Source organism: Carcharhinus amblyrhynchos, chromosome 9 (assembly GCF_965287045.1).
Source record: "Carcharhinus amblyrhynchos chromosome 9, sCarAmb.v2.hapA, whole genome shotgun sequence".
NCBI classification, from domain to species: Eukaryota; Metazoa; Chordata; class Chondrichthyes; order Carcharhiniformes; family Carcharhinidae; genus Carcharhinus; species Carcharhinus amblyrhynchos.
In genome coordinates, this window is record NC_137332.1 from 13,456,986 (window position 1) to 13,478,508 (window position 21,523).

The 21,523-nt window shown below is 40.4% G+C and overlaps 1 protein-coding gene across 1 annotated transcript in view; it reads left to right on the forward strand.

Annotated features, from left to right (window-relative positions):
* The window catches only part of LOC145347594 (serine/threonine-protein kinase N2-like), a 120,146-nt gene that overhangs the window by 84,471 nt on the left and 14,152 nt on the right, over positions 1–21,523 (forward strand). The window contains exons 3-12 of the mRNA XM_080195184.1: positions 1,075–1,220; positions 6,627–6,756; positions 9,454–9,602; positions 9,896–10,109; positions 13,319–13,504; positions 14,717–14,826; positions 15,757–15,900; positions 15,985–16,060; positions 16,305–16,473; positions 19,553–19,673. Of these exons, the coding sequence (XP_080051310.1) occupies positions 1,075–1,220; positions 6,627–6,756; positions 9,454–9,602; positions 9,896–10,109; positions 13,319–13,504; positions 14,717–14,826; positions 15,757–15,900; positions 15,985–16,060; positions 16,305–16,473; positions 19,553–19,673 (1,445 nt within the window). The remainder of the gene's footprint in view (positions 1–1,074; positions 1,221–6,626; positions 6,757–9,453; positions 9,603–9,895; positions 10,110–13,318; positions 13,505–14,716; positions 14,827–15,756; positions 15,901–15,984; positions 16,061–16,304; positions 16,474–19,552; positions 19,674–21,523) is intronic.

Here is a 21,523-nt window from a genome sequence, read left to right on the forward strand (position 1 = left end):
AATTTAACTTGTTCCAATCATGCCATTATCCAAGATGTTATAGTTATTGGAGACCAGTGAGTAACAGTTACCCCAGTCAATTTTTTTAATTCATTCATGGGACGTGAGCATCGCTGACTGGGCCAACATTCATTGCTCATCCCTAATTGTCTTTGAACTGAGTGACTTGCTAGGCCATTTCAGAGGGCAGTTGAAAGTCAACCACAATGTTGTGGATCTGGAGTCACATGTAGGCCAGGTCTGGTAAGGATGGTAGATTTCCTTCCCTAAAAGACATTAGTGAACCAGATGGGTTTTTCTGACAATCACCTATGGCTTCATGGTCATCAGTAGATACTTCATTCCAGGGGTTTTTATTTGAATTCATATTCCACTATCTGCTGTGGCAGGATTTGAACCCGTATCTCCAGAACATCGGTTGAGTTTCTAGATTAATAGTCTAGCGATTAATATCACTAGGCTATTGCTCTGTCCTCTTTTCCCCCCCCCCCCCCCCCCCCCAAACAAAATGCTCACAATTAGTGGATGTTATTTACTACAACAACAATGGTTTAAAAAGACTAATAAGCCATTACTGTAAAAACGGAAATACTGAATCCCTGCCCTCTTGCCTTTGCAAACTTTGGCTCAAGATGTGTCAGCCGCACCACAATCTATTTGATGTCAAGCTGATTAACCGCTGTGGAGGTTAGAGAGCAATGTGAAAGCAGTCTCATGATCATGATTGATCATTTGAGACATGTCTCAAAAGATGTCATGTCAACATTATAAAGGTTCTGTTAGTATTTCATCATTTCATCTTTTCCTATGCCAAGAATTGAGCTCCAGGAAGTATTTTCAGTCATTGAACGGGAGCTTTGCCTCTTTTACCAGCACTTCTATCCAACTAATATTTTAATGATTGCGTATTTTGTCAAATGAATCCCACTGAGCAGATTCCTATAGAGTATCATGCCAGGGGTTTACATTGCAATAATTCTTCCAAAATATTTTTTCTCAACAAACTGTTGCTATTTTGATGCCTCAGCACAAAACAGTAATGGAATTCCATACACAAATTCTTTGTGATTTCAGATTGTCCTCGAACTCCAGATACTCCTAACCCTGAGTCTACAAATAATAGCCGCATTGCTGCCTTGAAGAAACAATTGGACATTGAGCTGAAAGTGAAGTTGGGAGCTGAGAATATGATTCAGATGTACTCAAATGGATCTTCAAAGGTAGGTTAATGTGCTAAAATACACCTGCGTGATTGTACACGATACTACCATGTATATGCCAAAACAAATCTATTCAAACTAAACCATTGCTTGCTACATACATGTTAGTGCATCCATTTGTTTTCAACTCTTCTAGTTGAAACTGTGTTCCTTTGCTAATATTCCAACAAAATAATTATAGAAGGTCAGCTTCAGTCACTGTTCTGGAATTATTATATTTATCTGTGCAAGTAGAGCTCTGTCTTAACCTATGGGCAGTGCAGCTGCAAATCCAAAGTAAATTAGTTGGAATATTCTTAAGGGCATTTAACCAGGTCTTAACAGCCTGAGTAAATCCCAACAAGTTTATTTTCAGGTAGCAGTCAGCTGTGCAAGACTCACCCATTGGGAGATGATGCTCGACTCTCAAGTGCAGTATGAAAGCAGCTAAACAAATCTGACTGCTGCTAAAGCCAGACTGGGATTGATATCTCATCTCCTGGCTCTAAAGGTTGTACTTGAATGTGTTTGACTATTTTCAATCGAAACCCTAATGGCACACATCCAGTGCATGATTATTGCTGGCATGAGGTGGGCTGGGATAAACACTGATGTAGCACAGGGTGTTCTTGTGAAGTTGGGACTAAGGTACACTGTTAAAACAGTGTAGTGAGATCATTACTCTGCATCTGAGTCCTTGTTGCTGACTGATGCTTGAATGGAAGGCATTCTGCTTCCTGTACCTGCATCCTTCACCTTGATCACATAAAATCACCAACAGATGTAAACTGAGTGAAGTTAAGGCAGTGGCTGTATCTGTAAATTTATGTGGTGAAGATCCTCATGGGTATAATATTTTATGTCTTTGTGGATTGTTCCAAAATTTCAACCACACCCTTGTTTTATGCTTGTTCGCTCCTGATTTACAGGCCACAGTTTACTCCCGGTCACTGGGAATTCTCTGGAGCTCATCCAAGTGGCTTCCAAGCATTCTTGATATGCGCAATTTGTTGCCACAGAACATGATTTAATATATTAAAATATACCTCCCTGCTACATAACTTGTCCCATAATATTTTAAAAAGTGGTTAACCAAAAACACCAGATCTTTGCAGGTTTTATGTTTGACAATACTCAATTGTTTTCTTTGCAGTGAAGTACACTGCTGAGTACAACTGATATATCAGTCATAGAATCCCTACAGTGCAAAAGGAGGCATTTGGCCCATTGAGTCTGTGTCCAGTGGAACATTAAGGGGCAATTTGGCATGTCCAGTCCACCAAACTGCACATGTTTGCACTGAGACACTAATCTGGAGCAAACCTATGCAGACACTGGGAGAACGTGCAAACTCCAGGGAAACGTCACCCAAAGCTGGAATCGAACCCGGATCCCTAGCACTGAGACAGCAGTGCTTACCATTTTGTCACTCAGAATGTACCTTTCTATTTTAAAAGTACATCTTTCTCTTCCAATTTCTCTTGAAGCTACTGATTTAGATATATGGCTCTGCAGGAGCTGGAAGTCTCTTGGACCTCAACTAAGTGTCTTTTTTTGTGTGAGCTTGTTTTACTGACTATGCATGTGTGATTATGGTCTGAACTTTGTCCTTGCCCAAGATGGTCATAAGCATTTCCAATTAGAATTGCTAAATAAAATGGAACAGCAGAAGCCTAGGTTTTGTTTTCCTCCTCAGTCAGGGCTAATGAAATACCCCAACAAATTTCTTGACTGTCATCAGCATAGTCCTCGGCTTGAACCTGATACCTTCTGGTTCATGTAGCTAAATAACACACCAAATGTGCATTTGTTCTCTAAACCATCTGGGAAGCTGGTCATATTCTCTTAGGACTAAACTCTGCTGCGTATTTTGTTTGGCACAAAGGCAGGGCAATCTCTAGACTACAGCTGTACTGTTGAAATCACAGTGCTGAAGCATTATACATCACCTCCTGCTTTTTTTCCGTTGAAAGGCAGCACCAATTTATTTGTGGCTAAAGGCTTGGGGAGTTCTGTCTGACTAGACGAAGTATTCACCAAACTAGACGACTGTTTGTTTTCTATAGAAACCAAACCTTGGCTGGAACTTTTAATATTAGTAAGTTCAGTAATAGAACACATTACGTCTTGTAGTTGCAACCCGTTAGGGAATGACTAGGTAAAATGAGAGATTGTGATTGGAAATAGTTGACGTTCTTCAGCTAACTTCCTTGCATATAGATGCAAAAGATGCATCTATTTCAAAACGATTATTGAGAATTTTCTTATCTGATTTTGGCTGCAGAAAATTTACTGGTTGCCCTGACAGAAGAAAGCAATTATACCTTGAGCTGCCTTAGTTTTAAACTAAAAATCCATGTTGTGTTGGCACAATGCAGGATGAAAAAATGAATGTAACAGCAAAGGTTGCTGTTTATTTTGAAGTAATGCAGATTAGCACAAGTTTCTGTTAGTTGTAAGTTGGTAATGGAAAAGGAAAACTGGAAATGCACAGTGGTTCTGTGCATCTGAAAAGAAATTAGTATCTGTGGTGGAGATTGTAGACCATTCAACTTTTGCTGTGTACTTCCAGCACTTTATGTTCCAGGTTCTGGAATTTTTCAGCGGAATACTCTTATCTTGGGAGGGGCAAGGAGCATTTAGCATGAACGTTCCTGTAGTGTTAGCCCTAATAGAATATGAAGTTTGGAAACGAAAGTAACAATTTCCAGTTCTATGTTGCTTCATATATTCAAAATGTCCAAGTACAATTAAGTAGAAAACATAGAGACGTAGAAAAATATGAGCAAGCCCCCCCCCCCCCCCCCCCCCCCCCCCCACCCAATCAATCCCCTTCCCATATTGTTTGATCCTGTTCACCCCAAGAGCTATATCTATCTTGCAAACATGTAATGTTTTGGTCTCTGTTAGTGAATTGCATAGGCTTACCACATTCTGGGTGAAGAGATTTCTCCCCAACTCAGTTCTAAAAAAGTTTACCCCTTAACCTTGGACTGTGATCCTTGTTTTGGACAGCCCAACCATAGGAACATCCTACCTGCATAATCTCCCTGTCTAGTCATGTTCGAATTTTATAGGTTTCTATGAACTCCAGAAAATATAATCTAAAAACTCAATCTCTTCTCAAAAGTCAGCCCTGTCATTCCAGGAATCAATCTAGTAAATTTTCGCTGCACTCCTTATAGCAAGAACCTCCTTCAGAAGTGTGGCCTCACCAAAACCCTGTGTAATTGGAGCAAGACATCCCTGCTACTATACTTTTAACCTCTCACTCTGAAGGCCAACATACCATTTGCCTTCTTTAAGAACATAAGAACATAAGAAATAGGAGCAGAAGTAGGCCATCTAGCCCTTCGAGCCTGCCCCACCATTCAATAAGATCATGGCTGATCTGTCGTGGCTCAGTTCCACATTCCCGCCCTCTCCCCATAACCCTTAATCCCCTCTCTTATCAAAAACCCATCAACCCGCGTCTTAAAAATATTTAGCGAGATAGCCTCCACCACTTCAACGGGCAGAGAATTCCAGAGATTCACCACCCTTTGAGTGAAGAAGTTCCTCCTCAACTCCGTTCTAAACTGCCCCCCCCCCCCCCTGCTATCTTGAGGCTGTGCCCCCTAGTCCTACTAACCTTTCTGAGCGGGAAGAGTCTCTCCACCTCTATCCTATCCATCCCATTCATCATCTTATACGTCTCAATGAGATCTCCCCTCATTCTTCTAAACTCTAACGAGTGCAAGCCTAGTTTATTCAGCCTCTCCTCATAGCTCAACCCCCTCAACTCCGGCATCAGCCTAGTAAACCTCCTCTGCACTCCCTCCAAGGCCAAAATATCCTTGCGTAAGTACGGCGCCCAAAACTGCACACAGTACTCCAGCTGTGGCCTCACCAATGCCCTATACAGCCACAGCAAGACCTCCTACTTCTATATTCAATCCCCCTCGCTATGAAGGCCAGCATCCCATTCACCTTCCTGACCACCTGCTGCACCTGCAAGCTGGGTTTTTGCGACTCATGCACAAGGACCCCGAGGTCCCTCTGCACCATCGCCTGCTGCAGTTTTTCGCCACTGCCCACTTGCATGCTTTAGCAACATGTTGCATATTCCCTCTTTCAAGGTTTAGCTATTCAGATAATCTATCTTCCTGTTTTTACCCACATCATACTGTACCTGCCATGCATTTGCCCATTCAATCAGCTTGTCCAAATCACATTGAAGTATCTCTGCATCTCCCTCACAGCTCACCCTCACACCCAGCTTTGCATTATCTGCAAATTTGGAAATATTGCATTTGTCTCCATAGTTATTGTGAATAATTGAGGTCCCAGCATTGATCACTGTGGTACCCACTAGTCTGTGTGCCATTCCAAAAACACCTGTTTATTCCTACTGTTTCCTGTCTATCCATCAGTTTTCTATCCATTTCAGTACACTTACCCCAATCCCATGTGCTTTACTTTTTACGTGCTAATGTCTTAAGGGCTTTTGTCAAAGCCTTTTGAAAGTCCAAATAAACCACATCGTCAGACTAAATCCTCAGATTCTACTAGTTACACCCTTGAATAATTCCGGTAGATTTGTCACGCATGATTTCCCTTTTGTAGATCCATGCTGATTCCGACCAATTTTACCACTGTTTTCCAAGTACTCTGCTATAAAATCCTTGATAATGGGCTTTAGAATTTTCCTCCACTATCGACGTCAGGTCGACTGGTCTATAATTCCCTATTTCCCCTCTATCTCCCTTTTTACATAGTGGGATTACATTAGCTACCCTCCAATCTGTAGGAATAGTTCTGGGGCCTACAGAAACTAGGAAGGTGACCACCAGTAATCCAATATTTCTAGGGCCACTTCTTAATCTACTCTAGGATGTAGATTATCAGGCCCTGGGGATTTGTTGGCCTTCAATTAGATCAATTTCCCCAACACCATTTCACTACTGATACTGATTTCCTTCAGTTCCTCCTCCTTGCTAAACCATGGTTCCCCAACATTTCTGGTATAGGACATACCAGAATCGTTCTCATAATTTCCCCTAATTCTGACTGTAAGGGATCTACATTTGCCATCTTCAATTTTTGTCCTCCTCTATACCTATTATTTTGAAGAACAGTCAGTGTGATGTAGGCAGAGGTGACAAGATGGGTGTGACAGAGGTATTGGCTTTAAAAAAAACACATCTCAGTCCTTCGATATCTAGACATTAGTTCCATTCTGCTTTTCACATTTGTGGAGCCTCTTTAGTGATTCCATACATGCAGTAAGAAATCTAAATGTACTATATTGAAACCAAACTGATTTGGAACAACGTGTTGCCAGGTGTCAGTTCGTTTATTCTAAGTCGGTCACACTTTGAAAATGCCGTATTAAAAAGTTACTTGTAAAATTTTTGAGTATGGATTAAGCATCTTTTTATTTTTCAGGATCGAAAACTATTAGCTGCAGCTCAACAAATGCTTCAGGATAGTAAGACAAAAATAGAAGTTATCAGGATGCAAGTTCTTAAATCTACACAAACTAGTGAAACAGCCTTTGAAAATTCAGATGGAATAGGTAAGGCCTAAGATTTGAATATTAAAAATCTATTCTGTACCATTGTTACAGTAAGATTTAAAAGTTATTAAAATATAGTAATATTGATGTGCTATTATGATACAGGGATTAGCCCCAGTTGGGCACTGGTATATCTAAACCTCTGATGTAATAGTTTTTTGTTGTTCCCTCTAGTATAGATTGGTATAATTTATTCATTGTAATAATCTATTTGTATGTCATCCAAAAACAAAAATTGTTACCAGGATTTTGACAGTTTAATTATGGATACTTAGATAGTTATTGCCTGTTACTGTGTCATTGCCTGTTCCTTGTGAAAGCCCTCGTGCAACTATATGAATCTGGCTCAAATTCCTGGGAAACCTTTTAACATCTCAAATAAAGAATACAAGATCAGCTGGTCCATGAGTCTGTCGGATACTGTCATAATGTGACTTCTACACACCACCCTAGCTCGTTCCTCTCCCAGTATTGCTTCTCAGCCCCATCAATAATGCTAGAAAGTGCAGAAAGTTTTGAATCAATTTTGGGGGAAGAAAACATTCTTGGAAATTCCCTTGCAATCACAAAAGTGTGCAGATGAGTTCCAGCTGACCACAGTGATGGGGGGACATCCCCAATACCTTACAAATCTTCCAAGTTACGTTGGTCACATTCAGGAACTCTGCCAACTTGCTTTGTGAATACTTGCAGTCAGATTGCACTCACTGCGCAACCACCAATTTGCTGTGGAGGTTGCTGTCTCCCTGTAAAGAAGTATTTCCTAACATCTAATTTTGTGTTTGTTGCCCCAGTTTCCCCTTACCTCTCCAGTTTGAATATCTTAACCAGATTGATTTAAGTTGTTAAATAATGAAAGGTTACACTCGAGGCCCCTTTTAGATTTGAATTTTGTTCCTGTTGTTTTTGCTGTTGTTAAAGAGCGCCTTTAAACTAGAATCTCTGAATCTTTTCTATGGCTACTATATTCCCTACCATGTGAGGGGGCTAAAACTACACAAAAAGCTCTGAATGAGGCCTAATCAAGGCCTTGTATAGGGACTGATCTGTATTTCTTCACATTTAATTATCCAGGCAACACATCTGAACACTCGCTTTTGTATGAGCCTCACTGCAATGGTCATGAACCTGAAACAAACCATACGCAAACACTCAAGACCTTCTGCCATCCAACTTTGAGCAGGCAATCTATCAGAGTTTGCAACTGCTTGCTGAAGTTCTTTAATGAAGTTTGTAATACTATGCAAATAGCCTCACCACACGCACACGTACATCTCCAACTGTAATTGCATTTATGTGACAAAAGCTATTTTTCTTATGCATTTCAAGTCAATAAACTTTTACAAAAAAGACCCAGAAAATGTCCAATTTCTAAGCATCCAAATAAGTGCATTTGTTGTAATTTTTTCCTCACTTCTCCTGGGTTGTGTGTGCACCAAAATGCTGGAATTGTATAGTCTGCTTTCACGTTGTTGCCCATAACTTGACATAGCCCAGACTCTTCCCTTTTCTTCTATGTGCAATTGTCTTTTCCTTTGTAGAATTGCAAATTGTTGCTAAAAATATTAGGAAATGAGAGTTGCACTTGAGTATTAATTATTTCTCTCGTTTTGGAGTATATTAGTGGTCTTTTTCAGCAAACTGATTAGAACAAAAAACTGGGTCACCTTCATGCTTTACATGTCTAATGTTGAAATTGTATGAATGAAGTTGGATCAATGATTTCAAAAGGAAATTAGATTGGGACTTGTGGAAATCGTTTTGCAGTGCGATGGGATAAAGTGAGAAATGAAACTGACTGGAATGTTCTACGTAGAGCTAATAAGAATTTGGGGGCTGAGTGCCCTTCTGTGCTGTAATGACTGTAGGGTGACGATGGGAGCTGTATTTAAAATGTATTGAGACATGCCCAGTGACTATGCTGATAAACTGTTAAAAGAGCATTTAGTCAGCATAGGATTCTCCATTCCAAATATTATGTCTCAGCACCATTGCTGTGAATGGCAGCCTACTGATATCCTGATTGAGGTAAACAAACATTGGTAAAATGTCAATAAAAAAGGAACTTTCTCCTCATTTAGCTTGTGAAATACAGTTTTTAAGTTGCTGGATGTTATGATAAGTAAATTGTGGTGCAGAACTGGATGTAAATAGAAAGTCTCTGGTTCAGTCTGTGGTCAGGCTTGACTTTGCTAATCTGTTTGAGGGGGAGTAGCAATACTGCATTTGGCCTTGGCATCCCTGGGCTCAAGAAGTGCATTTGCATCCACTTGCCCTTGGGTGAGGCTACGGCATGACTGCTTCCTTCCATCAGTTAGCTCACTGTTCAGATAATCATTTGTGTGATCATCTGGATGAGGGTCCAGATACTCCGACATGGATTTCCCACAGAGGATTCATTTATAAGTCTAATCTTTTTTTAATGACACAACTCCCTTTTAAAGCATTCATTTGTCATGGAAGAAATAGCTCAATGTTGTTTAGAGAGTCTAAGTACAAAAATTCCCTTTGCACAATGTTGCCAGCCTTTTCAATGAAAGTTTTCAGTTCAAGTCAAATTTAACTTGTCTTTATTGTGTTGAATGTGTGTGCATGTGTATGTATTTTTGCCACGTGTGGCTTGATGGCTGACTGCGCCATGTCATTTATTGTTGCAGAGTAACAATCCGCATCTATTAAAATTTGTTTTTATTTAAGCAACAAAGCCTGTGATAAGCCCCCTGGAACTTAGGGTTGAAGAGCTTAGGCATCACTTCAGGATAGAATATGCAGTGGCAGAAGGAGCAAAAAATGTCATGCGACTTCTTGGATCTGGAAAGGTTCCTGACAAAAAAGCACTTTCAGAGGTAATTTGAAAAGTTATCTATATTGCATGATATGGAGGTGCCAGCGTTGGACTGGTGTGGAAACAGTAAGAAGTCTGTCAACACCGGGTTAAAGTCTGTCTGTCTACATATGCTGTTTGTTTACCTAACTCTCCATTCACATGAGGAAGGAGCAGTGTTCTGAAAGCTCGTGATTCCAAATAAACCTGTTGGACTTTAACCTGATGTTGTGAGACTTCTTACTATATATTGCATGTTTATTATTGCAAATCTTCAGTACATTTGGTTAAGTATTTTCCTTTTTCCTCAATAAGGCACAAGCAAGATTTAATGAATCAAGTCAGAAGTTGGATCTTTTAAAATACTCATTGGAGCAAAGATTGAGTGAGCTTCCAAAAAACCACCCAAAGAGCAGTATTATCAAAGACGAATTGTCAATGGTTTCATCACCAGCCCTCAGTCCGCGTCACAGTGTGCTTTACCCCCAGAACCAGTACAGCACACTGTCTAAACCTGCTGCATTAACAGGTGTGGATTTCAAATATCTTACCGTTATCAGTTATTTTAAGAGTATGGTTATTTTGCAGGGGGGTAGTGCTAGGTATAACCACCTATTTAGATATCTGGGAAACTCAATTCCTTAGCTGAGAGATCACTATTATGTGGCTCACTTTTCAGAGGGGTCATACCATCTGAAAAGGTACAAGGATCTTTGGTATACTGGTGATCTCCAGCACCATGAGTCTAGTATGGGGCATCTAAATACAGCATTGGTGGTAACCTGTGATCTTACCCTCTTGCAGACTGGAAAATGAGTGATGAGCTAAGGATTTGTTGGGCTAGGGAGTGGAAGGGGTGTGGGTGGAGAGATAACAGTGCCATTTATTCAAAAGATTCACCCCTTTTGTTTTGATCATAATGCATCCAAGTTCAACACAATGGCTCCAAGTGTGTATGCCACAAATATGTCAGTGTTTTGTTGTTTACACTTGTGTTATGCTTTTAATTTGCATTATCAGAGTATTAAAAACCCATATTGACCAATAGGATAGAAGACCTTTGAGAGGTATTCAAACAAGATGGAAATGCATGATTGTCATCTCTCTTTGCAAGTTGTCAGCTTACAGGAAACTAAAACCAATAATGTATATATTTCCTACTTGAACAAATGGTTCATGTTACTAAATTGGTTATAGAATTGATGCATTTCTAGCTTGCCCTTTAGTTTATGGACCCACCACCTACTTGCAGAACCCCATACACTCAGCAAAGTTCTAACTAATATTTCCTTAGATCCCTACAGTGCAGAAAGAGGCCCTTCGGCCCATCGAGTCTGCACCGACCACCATCCCACCCAGGCCCTAGCCCCATATCCCTACATATTTGACCCACTAATCCCTCTAACCTAAGCATCTTAGGACACTAAGGGGCAATTTTTAGCATGGCCAATCAACCTACCCTGCACATCTTTGGACTGTGGGAGGAAAGTGGACATGCAGAGGAAACCCACACAGACATGAGGAGAATGTGTAAACTCCACACAGACAGTGACCTGAGCCGGGAATTGAGTCCAGGTCCCTGGAGCTGTGAAACAGCAGTGCTAACCACTGTGTTACCATGCTGCCCTCGGGCGTTGTTCCCTATCTTTGAAGTTGTTGTCATAGAATCGTGCTCTGTGCTTTCTCCATTGCCTTGTGCAGCACCATGAAAGTTTTTAAAAGCCCCCTTTACCAACTTATACCATTCAATACTCTCAACTTCTCAGATACTTTGCTGCCAATCTCCACAACTTGCTCTTTAAATGGCTTTGGTTTCTATTCTGTCCTACAGCGCAAAGATTACCCAGGTCAAAATCACACCATTCTGTGACTAGGAGTGATGGCGCCCTGTAATATTTTGACCTTTCTGATACCTTTTGATACAGACCACTGCTCTAGCTCTTCATCACCATCCTATCTCTTCCATGGTCACCGGAGTGGCCAACTCGTGGACCAACTGTTTTTAATTTTCATGCAAACGCTCCAGTCTCCATTTTTAGATGATTTCCAGTTCTTCTTTGTTACGTGGCACTTGAGTAATATGATCAGCACATATCGAGTCAGCTTCTATATTTAAAAGTGATTCTCGGTGCTATCTTTGTGCAACGCTTGATTCTTTTGTCTTGCCATGCATCTAGCTGTATCTGCTAGTCGGTCTCTTTGAGCCAGAACACACACAGCTTTATGCTAGCAAAATCAAAGCCAGTTCCCAGCAGAATCTTTATATACCAGGTGCTAATTTTATTTTCCAGCTCTTTATTCAGATTAAATCCAGTGTTAATCAGTATCGTTTCTGAAATTCTGAGCTTCAAACTGCACACCTTAGCCACACCAAAGTTACTTGCTTCCAACTCCCAGAATATCATCTTCCTGTGGCCATACCTTACCCTAGTGTTGTCAAAACCTTCAACCATATTTTCCATCAGCTTGATGGTCCACTCCTTAAATGCTTTTCCTGGCCTCCCCTCACCACCCTAATAAATTCCCAATTTGTCTGCTCCTTGTATTTTGACCTCACACCCATCAACCCTGCTGGCCTGCACTAGATCCCCATTGCAAATGCTGACAGCCGAATACTTAATGTTGTATATATGAAAGGAGGAGGACAAGGATACGAGCAACTGATCCGCCAAGCCTTGTCCATACATCTTAATTTACAATATGTTTTAACGCCAACAACCATGTGATCCACTGAAGAAGATATAAAAACTAAAGCAAATTTATGGAGAGGGAAAATATGGGATTTCTTTTTCTTTGGGCCCTTAAGGCAGTCAAAATCATTTAAACAGAGAACCCTCAATGGTTTATATTGATGATTTTTCCACCCTCGTGTATTGTGATCTCTTCCTTGGCTATTAACTGATCCAGCTCTCTGGAGATATGCAACAAAGCTGCACTTCCCATATGTTCCAATATCTTTCTAGCTCCTAGAAATCTACCTTCCTGATATAACTTAGTTCTAGCCTCATCCAAACCACTCTAAAGATGTGTGGTTTAGGTGAATTGACCATGCTAAGTTGCCCCTTAGTATCAGAGAGACTAGCTAGGGTAATTGCATGAGGTTTTGGAAATAAGGGCCTGCGTGGGATTGTGGTTGGTGCAGACTCGATGGGCCAAATGGTGGCCTCTGCACTGTAGGATTCTGTGATTCTTGTACCTTTCTTCACGACAGTTTTCTTAACAATTTTTTCCATACTTCCATAAGCTTTGTTATATTGTGAGGTGCATTATCAAAGGTTTCCTGAAGTTCTTAAAGTGTACGACGTATTTTGTCCTTCCTTGAATTTCTCCAGGACTTTGTCAAAATCTATATTCATCTTTTGCTCCACCTTTCAAGCAGTGTTGTGTATCATCCCTGTCCATTCTGCTTCATTCTCTCTCCCTCAGCTCTGAGTATCTTGCTCCACGTTCTTACTCCAGTAGATGTTTTATGACATTGAAGATGTTCCATAAATGTATGTTGCCTTCTGAATTAGTCTCAAAATTGACCATTGCATTTCTTTTACCTGCTTGTTTCTCAATTCTGTTTCCTCTGTGAAGCACCTTGGAATATTACTTAAAACTGCTTAATGCATGTGTGATTTGGATGATGTTGAATGATCAAAGTATCTTGCATTACGAATTCAGCTAGCTGAAATATAAATATTAATTTATGTTCTTTGTGTGTGAAAATAAACCTTTTGATTTTCTGTTTAACAGGGAGCTTAGAGGTTAGGCTTATGGGATGTCAAGACCTGCTAGAGACAGTTCCTGGTCGATCAAAAAATACATTTGTTCCTTTACCTGGTTGGAGTCCAAATGAAACCAGATCCTCCTTTATAAGCAGAACTAGCAAAAGCAGAAGTGGGAATAGCCGGTATCCTGTCAAAACAGAAGACTTGTCCAGTTGAGTAAACGTTTTTTTAAAAATTGTGTGTAGTTGTAATAGTGCTTTTGTATGGTTAGTTGGTCTGAGCATCACCATCTCCTCTGAGCGTTAGACGTTTTACCATCTTTGCGAATAACACACTACAAAAAAGTTTCTTTGCACTTGGAGAAAACAGGATTTGTTGGGATGTAACATATTGGCTTATGTATTTGAGCACACTCTTGCTCTGTTTTGTCTAACCTGAATATAACTTAGAATTCTGATTTTAGAATCACAGAACCTGTAGTGCAGAAGGAGGCCATTTGGCCCATCGAGCCTGCACTAACAATCCCACCCAGGTCCTATTCCAGTAACCCCAAATATTTGCCGTCTTAATCCCCCTGACACTATCGTGGCCTATTAACCTCCCACATCTTTGGACTGTGGAAGGAAACTGGGGCACCTGGAGGCAACCCATGCAGACACAGGGAGAACATGCAAGCTCCACACAGACACTCACCTGAAGCCGGAATTGAACCCAGGTCCCTGGCCCTGTGAGAGACCCGGGTTTTATCGGGCCATCCCTGCCACTTTTCACCACCTTGTCCGAAAGGTGACATGATGGCACGCATTTGCAGCCCTTGTTTTAGTAACATAACGGGCATAACAGCTGAAATTCTTCATGGTAACAGTTTTGTTTTGGTTTAAATTTGTTCCTAGAATAAGTAACTCAATGCACCCTAGCGTGTGTGTGAGAAAGAGAGTGAGAGCAGTGTGTATTGAGAAATCTAGGTCAAAGATCAAGATCCCATAATGCAGGCCACCAGCGTGGTTGAAATGAGTAGAACAAAAGATCAACTACAATTAAAGTAGCGGTTGGGTGATGCCAAGCTTGGTTTAAAACCTCTGGTTTGTAGGAGGAAAGGAAGTATGAATGGCTAACTTGTATTTACTTTAGGGTTATTGTGGTATAATGTTGGGTGGGACATTCTGAAGGCAGAGTGTGGAATACACTCCTTAAACTCATTGTACATTTCAAACAGTGTTTAAATCTGGAAGCTTGCTGGTCCTGGCCAGTAATGTGAGTTTGCACACACATAGGCAAATGTTTCTCCCCTACCTAAGCTTGTAAAATAAGGAATCCTGCTCATTTTTACTTACAATTTGTTAAAGGTTGTGCAGTTGGAGAGACCTCGTAAGAGAACAAGTCCTCTTGCATGTCTAACCGAATATTTATTATTTCTGTACAGATGAGATTGGTGCTGTGTTGAAGCTGGATAATACAGTTGTTGGGCAGACTAGTTGGAAACCAGTTTGCAATCAGTCATGGGATCAGAAGTTTACATTAGAGCTAGACCGGGTAAGCGAGAGAAACTGCATACCATTCTTTCTTGGAGTAGAACATTTATTAATGAGGGCAAAGTTCTGAGCTCGAATGTAATCACTGCAGTCTTAATGCTGCTCTGACTTCTGCATGAATGAATAGCACAATATGGAATTTAAACTAAATTCTGGCTGCAAAACTAAATTAGCCATAGTATTTTACTTAGTAGCCAGCTTTTAGTTGGGCCATGCAAAAATGATAAGTGTAAGGTTGAATGCTATACTTGGGTCCCCACCCAACAGATATTTGCACCAGCCTTGCTTCTGAGCTTGTTAAAATAACCCATGTAAATTTGCTGTGCAAAGTGAATATCTCTTCCTTAAAACTGACCATTTTTAAATGTCAAAACTGCAACGACAAGTCCGAAGCACAAAGAGGAAGGACAGCAGGAACTTTTGACACATGATAGCACGTACACAGAGATGTTTGCGCATCAGTTAAGAGTAAAGATGGGTTTCACAACCACATAGCTGCCTTTAACCAACTCAACATTGACATGTGATGGAGGCCTATTCATATTGCTTTGTAATCTTCTACTTATATGCATGAGAAATCTGCATCAATCTCGTTAGATTTTCCTTCGTCCCCTTGGGACAATACTTAATAGCTTCGCTTCCCACAGGAATAATCTCTTGACACAAATTCAAATCCTACCCTGCTGTGGTGGACAAACCTGTCACTGGGCAATTAGCAGCGCTGCATTTGTGGTTGCCTTCACAAAGAAATATTGGAAGTGAGACCAAATTGTAGCTCAGTTGAAAATATGGAGCATTTTTCAGGGCAATACAATTTTAAACCATCACAAGTAACTCCAGATGAATGAAGCTTGACAATCTTTCAAATGTTGCTGAATTATGAGATCAATTCTAGCTTATCGAGTAACCAGATTTGATTTAAAACTTTTAGTCACGTGAACTGGAGATGTCAGTTTATTGGCGCGACTGGCGTTCCCTCTGTGCTGTGAAATTTCTGCGATTGGAAGATTTCCTAGATAATCAGCGGCATGGAATGTGCTTATATCTCGAGCCACAGGGTACACTCTTTGCAGAGGTATGGATCATCAAAAATTGTAACATTTTTGTTTTGGTTCTTGTATTTGTTCCATGGGTGACCATGTTGAATCGTATTTTCCAGGTCACTTTTTACAATCCAGTCATTGAAAGACGGCCAAAACTTCAAAGACAGAAGAAGATTTTCCCAAAGCAGCAAGGTAAAAATTTGAATCAAAGAGGAAACCATTTTGATTTCTTCCCCATTGGTGAAAGTGTATGACAGTCAAAATGAAATGTTGCAAATGCCAGAAAACCTTAGCAGGTCTGACTGCATCTGTGCAGAGAGAGAAACAGGTTAACACTTCGAGGCTGTATGACTCTTCAGAGCACAAAATGTGTGCCTGTTAGGATAAGGCGTGTAAAATCTTTTGCAACATTTGCTCTATTTTCTCATCACTGTAGGCAAAACGTTCCTTCGAGCCCCTCAAATGAACATTAACATTGCCACATGGGGGCGATTGATGAGGAGAGCTGTTCCTACAGTAAATAATTCTGGCACCTTCAGTCCTCCAGCTTCCATCCCTGCTGCCGTACCAGCAGTTTCTCACTCAGAAAGAACAGATTCAGCTGGGTATGTATCCATTTTTAAAGAATGTTTTTGGAAGCCATTCAGTTATGATGCAAGTTTTTTGATCAAGGTTCCCAATTTTATATTTTAAAAAAACACATGATTTATCTTTTTTGAGATTTGGACAAATTATTATTTTTTGACTTTTAAGTCACTCCTGTTAGTTTTGAGCACTCCTGTGGTGTCAGCAGGGTGCAACCCTAGAGCAGTTCTGTTGAAAGCATTGGGAATGTACGTAAAGTATTCTCCTTTGTGCTTTGATTAGGTTTTGGTCATAAGCCATCCGTGTTAGTTTGGTAGACAAACTTTAGTCTGTCCTAAAGTTGCCATAAAAGCTGTATCTGACAGGTGCTGCAGTCAGGACCATTTTTATCCCGTCGAGTTGAAGAGAAAATAGGTTGTGTACCATGTGAATCACTAGGAGTTTTTCAATCCTTTGCATCCTGTGGGGCTATATGCTCGGCATATTGTCTTAAAAGTGTGCTTTTTGTGGGGTGGGAGGAATTTCACCTCAAGCAAGTGTCAGTCTTGACTGAGTTTTTCAAATTTATTCTTTCATGGGATGTGGGTTTTGTTGACTGGACCAGCATTTGTTGTCTGTCCCTAATTACCCTTGAAAATGGTGGTGACTTCGCAACTTGAACCACTGCGATGTGAGCACACCCACAATGATTCAGGAGAAGAGTTCAATGATTTTGATCCAGTGAGGGAATGGTGGTGTAGTCAGGATGGCATGTAGCTTAGAGGGGGACTTTGCAGGTGGTGGTACTTTCCATCCTAAGTGGTGGAATTCACAGGTTTGGAAGGATGTCCAAGGGGATTTGATGAGTTGCTGTAGTGCATGTGGTATATTGTACATGCTGCTGCCACTGTGTGTCAGTAATGAAGAGAATGTTTTGTGGCTAGGTGCCCATCAAACAAGTGGCACAGTGGTTAGTTCTATTGCCTCAGCTACAGGGACCCGGGTTTGATTCTGGCTTTGAGTCTCTCTCTGTGTGGAGTTTGCATGTTCTCCCTGTGTCTGCGTGGGTTTCCTCCCACAGTCCAAAGATGTGCGGGTTAGATTGACTGGTCACACTAAATCGACCCTAGTGTCAGGAGGATTAGCAGGGTGAATGTGCGGGCTTACAGGAATAAGGCCTGGGTGGGATTGTGGGCTGAATGGCCTCCTTCAGTACTGTAGCAATTCTGATTGTTCTGGATGGTGTTGAGGTTTAAATGTTGTTGAGCAGCACTTATCCAGGCAAGTGAATGCCATTCCATCACATTCCTGACTTGTGCCTTGTAGCTGGTGAGCAGGCTTTGGGAAGTTGGGAGTTATTTGCTACAGGATTCTAATGATCTGACCTGTTCTTGTAACCAGAGCATTTATGTGGCTGGTCCTGTTAAATTTTTGGCCAGTGATGAACCCCAGAGTGGTGTTGGTAGGAACATGCTTGCCTCTGAGTTCGGGGGGTCGAATCCCACTTCACTTTGAGCACCATCTGTGTTCTAATGTATGTCAGATTCTCATTGCAATAATTGAAGAGGAAATGAGGAGTTTCTAGGTTTCTTGGTCAGCATCATTTAAAGTAGATGGTCAGGTCGTTTTTTTCTCATTGCTGTATATATGCTGTACAAATTGGTTGCTATTTTTATCACTAATTTAGTGACAATGCTGGAAAAATATGTCATTAGCTGTGAAATGATTTGGGACATCCTAAGTATATGAAAGGGAGTATATAAAGGCCAATTAGTCTGATTGCAATTGTGGGTGAATTCTTAGTCATCGTAGCTATTGAAAACTTAGAAGCAAAAGTAGGCCATTCAGCTACTTGAGCCTGCTTTGCTATTTGATAACATCATGGCTGATCTGATTATGACCTTAACGTCACTTTCCTGACTACCTCCAAGTCTCTTTGACCCCCAAATTAGTCAAGAATCTATCTACTGTCTAAAAAAAAAATTCAGTGACCTTGCTTCCACCGCCTTTTAGGGGGTGAGAATTCTACAGCCATTCAACCTACCGAAAGAAAAACTTTATTATCTCTGGCTTAAGGGGGTTTTCACAGTAACTTCATTGCAGTGTTAATGTAAGCCTACTTGTGACTCTCAAATAAACTTAACTTAAATGGGGTATCCCTTATTTTGAATGCCAAAAAATGAACAACGATATAAAATAACTGGCATGGATTTGCGAAAGAAAAAGCACAAACAAAAATTGTTTCGCAATGACTAAGCTTGCATTACCAGCTCACTTTGACATTGTACGTGTTCAAGAGTGGGACCTATGAACTCATTTCAACTGGTGCTGTAAAGTTTCAGGTGATTCCATTTATATAGGAGTAAGCCTTTCAGTGTGTCAATTTTTAAGACAGTTGATCCATCTCAAGCCACAACAGCTTTTCTGAGCCAAGAATTTGATTTCCATTTGTGTGAAGAAATGCTTTCTGATTTAATGGTTCAATGGTTTAGCTCTAATTTTAACATTATGTTCCCCTTGATCTGGACTTCCCTCCCCTGCCCACAAGGAAACAGTTTCTGTCCAACTAATCTGTTTGACCATTTACCCCATTAGCTCCTTTGAATCTTAGATTATCTTTCAATATTCTACACTCAAGGGAAGTCTTTATTTTCTTGCATCTCATGAATGCCTCAGGATGTTTTACTGTCATAAGAAATACCATGAATGTGAATGTAAGTTGTTTCTATTACAGCTTTTCGTTAGACTTCCCTGATTGGGAAAATCCACAAACAGAGTGCCTCATTTTGACTCTGGAAGCGTGAGGAGCTGAGACACGGGAGCTTTAAAGTTTTTGAGCTTCTGCTTTGACTTTGAGGAGGAAAGAAGGGATTTTTTTTTTAAAATTTGCATTTGAGGGTTGTCATATTCATCTTGTGGCCTAGTCAGTGCTCTGACAATGTATGTGACAATCCATTTCAGAAAGTTGAATCACTGTGTCAAAGTTAATATTGTAGAATAAGTACTATATCAAAATAACCTACTTGATCTGTTGCACCTCTGCTGCATTTTAATTTAAAGTCTGTTACATGAAATGAACCGAAGGTTTTGACATTTAGATCGATTGTCAATGCTTTACAGAGACCTGCCAGTAACAAAGCTAGAATTTGAACCAGAACCACCACCTGCTCCTCCACGTGCTTCGTCTCTTGGAGAAAATGGAGGGACCACAACAGAAGTAAGAATTCCAGACAATATACAGGTATGAGCTTGAAATACTGTTTAAAAGGGAAGGCTTAATGTCATGATGGAGGTTTCCCTTGTGCTGTTTTCCAGCTGTGCAAATGTAAAGATATCAAAAGCTGATCCAACTTGTCTGTGGTGCTCCTTTGTTTTACTGTTTATGCCATTAGGCCTCCTACACTGCAAGGATTTCTTCCTGTTGAGTGATACAAAATAATACTACAAAGACACACAGTTTTTCTGGCTGTCATGAATGGAAATAGTAGGTCATAATCAACAGTGCCCATTGTTCTTGAAACACAAGTTTCTGTTGTCTTGTTATGGAGGCTCTGTGTGGAAAGCCTGCATCCAGACTGCGTCAAGCCCCTGATTTAATCTTGGTAGGCTTTGAGTCCACCAACCGGTATGTGTATATTTTAAATCAATGTGAAATTGCAGAACTGGACTTTGCACAGAGATGCAGCTCATATTGACCATCCAACTGTTTTAAATGAAAACACACTCGCATTAGGTCAGGCGGTCATAACAGATTGAGTGTTTGGATTCCAACCACAAGCTGTTCAATAACATTCATAGTAATGAAATCAGGGCAGGAAAATGAGTGAACAATGTGTTGCTCGCTGCAAAGTGGAACTTAATCACAATAGGCGTTGGCCAATGTCAACGACTGATCTGAAAATAGAACAAAATCATAGAAAACTACAGAAGTAGGCCATCATAACAGTGCTGATTTTCGAAAGTGCTGTTGTGCTTAAACCTACATCCCTGCTTTTTACTTAGAGTTATAAGCTTTATATCCTCAAGAAGCTACCCAATTTTTTAAAAAGTAAAGTTAAAGCATTCCAGATCCTGACAACTGACGGGGGGAGACTCTTATTTCTCCTCTGAATATTTTGTCAATATGAACTCTGGTTATTGATCTACTTGCCAAAGGGGATTGTTTTTCCTCTGCTCTGTTAAAACCTCACAGCTTCAATCTATTCGATCACCTATTGGCCTCATCTCCCAGAAGAACTCTGCCCTGACCCTTCAATGCTGCAAACCCTATCTTAAGTGACAACTGTGAAGGTTTCTTGAGGAGAATGAGGTTTATAGCACTCAGATTATAATTTGGATGACAGATGTTGGAATGTTCAATGTGTTGTTAGACTTTTTGTGATGCTCTTGCTATTCATCCCTTTTGGAAAACCTGTTACAATAAAGTTCTGCTATTTTCTGGGGTTACATTCCTTCAAAACTTTGCAAACGGTGAAATCATGAATGATGAACACACTTCATTGTGAGAGACAGTTAGGTTCCAGCCTTTCTAAAATGTTACATAAAGGATCATAAGCAAAAAAACTAGATTCTTAATACATTTCAAGAGAAAATTACTGGAAATGATTTCATAAAACAAGAAAAATGTAAAAATTTGTCACACTTGGAATGTATACTTGAGAGCTTAAGTGGACTGTGATCAGGAATTAAATCACAGCAACAAGGTATACTCACATACAAACTGGCGGATGATACACTGTGCGCATATTCTACTGTAGGAAAAATACTTCGTCAACACCTTGCTTTTTTGAGCTTTGTTTAGGTGCTTTTTTTTGGCATTTTAAGGATGATTTTTATTTATTCTTGAAACCATTGAGTGGACATTTGGGCTGTGATGGGTGAACTGGTGCCCAAAGACATTTGTGGGGATAAGTCATAGAGGTTTACAGCATGGAAACAGGCCCTTTGGCCCAACTTGCTCATGCTGCCCGTTTTTTATACCCCTAAGCTAGTCTCAATTGCCCGCATTTGGCCCATATCCCTCTATTTGCCCATCTTGCTCATGTAACTGTCTAAATGCTTTTTAAAAGACAAAAATTGTACCCGCCTCTA